The 1,868-nt window shown below is 33.5% G+C and overlaps 1 protein-coding gene across 2 annotated transcripts; it reads left to right on the top strand.

The window, feature by feature from the left end:
• Nucleotides 1-49: 49 nt before the first annotated feature.
• On the top strand, nucleotides 50-1,190 carry LOC136346308 (uncharacterized Golgi apparatus membrane protein-like protein CG5021). 2 transcript variants are annotated; one of them, XM_066295362.1, is made up of 4 exons: nucleotides 50-300; nucleotides 354-588; nucleotides 683-796; nucleotides 852-1,190. In XM_066295362.1, exons 1-4 carry the CDS (start codon nucleotides 224-226, stop codon nucleotides 1,053-1,055), a joined length of 630 nt encoding a protein of 209 aa, XP_066151459.1. In that variant the 5' UTR covers nucleotides 50-223; the 3' UTR covers nucleotides 1,056-1,190. The 2 variants fall into 2 exon arrangements, with proteins under 2 accessions (XP_066151459.1, XP_066151458.1); XM_066295361.1 differs by having other exon boundaries at nucleotides 53-300; nucleotides 671-796.
• The last annotated feature ends 678 nt before the right edge of the window (nucleotides 1,191-1,868 follow it).

The following is a 1,868-nucleotide window of genomic DNA, read 5'->3' as shown; positions in this document are numbered from 1 at the left end:
TGATTGCTATATGTCAATTGTCAATTTGAGTAACAAATAATCTAATTCATATTTTACATTTTTCTTAGTTTTAATTATAATTATTATCTACATATACCTTATTTGAACGTGCGAAAACAAGTATTGCATGTGACACATAATATTTTTAAGCTAGCCATCGTGGCTTTTGCTTAATAAAAAAAATTATATTAAGATCCTTTGTAACGCCTAAAAACATAAAAGTATGGCTCTAATCGAGGACGACACCCTTGCTTTTGGCGAGGAAGACCTGGAAACAAGTCGTCAAAAAGGACTCCTTACGTAAGTTCTCACTAACTCTCCATCTAAATCATTCTCAACTTAACCTCTTGCAGTCATCCCTATGTAACACTATGCCACATAGGCTTCAGATTGGCAGCTATAGCAGCCTACATGCTGTGTGGCTGGTTCAGCGACAGCTTTATAACAAGTTTTGTTGTCATAGTGCTCCTACTTTCAGTGGACTTTTGGACTGTGAAAAACATCACTGGTAGACTTATGGTTGGGCTTAGATGGTGGAATTATGTGGATGATGAAGGGAAATCACACTGGGTGTATGAGGCACGCAAGGTAATGATGTTTTGTTATGTAGCAATGTAGTCTGTGGCTTTGTGTACATTATTAACAGTGCCTACTATGTGGCCCTTTTTAGGGATATATACAGGGTCAGGTGAATGATAGAGAGGCCAGGATTTTTTGGACTGCACTCATATTATCCCCTCTAGTGTGGGGATTGTTTTTTCTGGTTGCATTATTTGGGTTAAAGCTAAAGTGGATGGTAAGCCCTTAAACTTGGTTCTTTCAATTATGATCAGTTTCATTGTATGTCTTAGCTTGTAGTGTTAATTGCTCTAACATTAAATAGTGCCAATCTGCATGGATATATCAGATGCAAAGTGGGCAATAAAGACAGTTTGAGCTCAGTTACTTCAGACTTCTTTAAAAAGCAGGTGATGCAAAATGCCTTAAATATTGTAACAAGACAGGCCACTTCACCACCTGCAAACCCTTTAAGTCAACCCACAAATACAGTTTAGTGAGATATTTAATTTGTAAATGTAATAAATACCTATTTAAAAACATTAATTGTATGACAATAAACCTGATATCATATTGTTTATTAAATTGTGTATTAAACACACTTATAAAGATAATACAATATCCAAACTCTAGTATGGCTATTCTTACATCTAATTTATATTGAAAACAATAAAAGCATAAGCTATCAATATTGTTATATCACAATATCACAGATTTAAATTTTAAAATATAAGTAACATATTTTTTTACAACAACAATAACAGCTTCATCCACGGTAAATTTCGAAGAAACTCGATTATTTCAGCGAATTAATTCGTAATTGAACGCGTAAGGAAGTTAATACCAAAACAACGCCATAAGGAAGTTAAATAATGCCATGACTTTACTTTTAATAAATATTTTGAAACGAAGTTTCCAATCTATGAGCTTATGTTTGATTTAAGACTGGAACAATGTGGGTGAGAGTACCAAAGTGATTTGCAAGGATATCGAGTGAACATTCTGTAATTATATTATTTCGTGGTATCAATAAAAATTTTATATTAGATTGGCGAAAAGGGGTCCACTTCAGGAATTATCTCGCTTGGATTTTGTATTTTGCTGGTAGTGAGAAAGTACACAGCAAATTTAAATGTGGAACTCTGAAGACCCTTTAGACGGAAATAGTGGCCCTATATTTCCTTGTCAAGGGCCTTTACAGTGTTTTATGCAATTGTTTTTCAAAACAGAACAATGTAATTCCAAAATATTATTATCAATTTATTGATTTTATTTTCCATCACGAATCTGCACTAGAAGATTCTGAAATT

The sequence above is a fragment of the Euwallacea fornicatus genome, chromosome 22 (genome assembly GCF_040115645.1).
Source record: "Euwallacea fornicatus isolate EFF26 chromosome 22, ASM4011564v1, whole genome shotgun sequence".
In the NCBI taxonomy this organism is placed as follows: domain Eukaryota; kingdom Metazoa; phylum Arthropoda; class Insecta; order Coleoptera; family Curculionidae; genus Euwallacea; species Euwallacea fornicatus.
The sequence above is the reverse complement of the archived record's forward strand: the minus strand, read 5'-3'. Positions and strand labels throughout refer to the sequence as shown.

Excerpts from the sequence above, each read along its gene's own strand:
- LOC136346308 (XM_066295361.1), top strand. The coding sequence starts at position 224 with ATGGCTCTAATCGAGGACGACACCCTTGCTTTTGGCGAGGAAGACCTG. Across the intron at positions 589-670 it reads GGGTGTATGAGGCACGCAAG|GGATATATACAGGGTCAGGT; the intron begins GTAATGATGTTT and ends GGCCCTTTTTAG. Across the intron at positions 797-851 it reads GGTTAAAGCTAAAGTGGATG|CTTGTAGTGTTAATTGCTCT; the intron begins GTAAGCCCTTAA and ends TGTATGTCTTAG.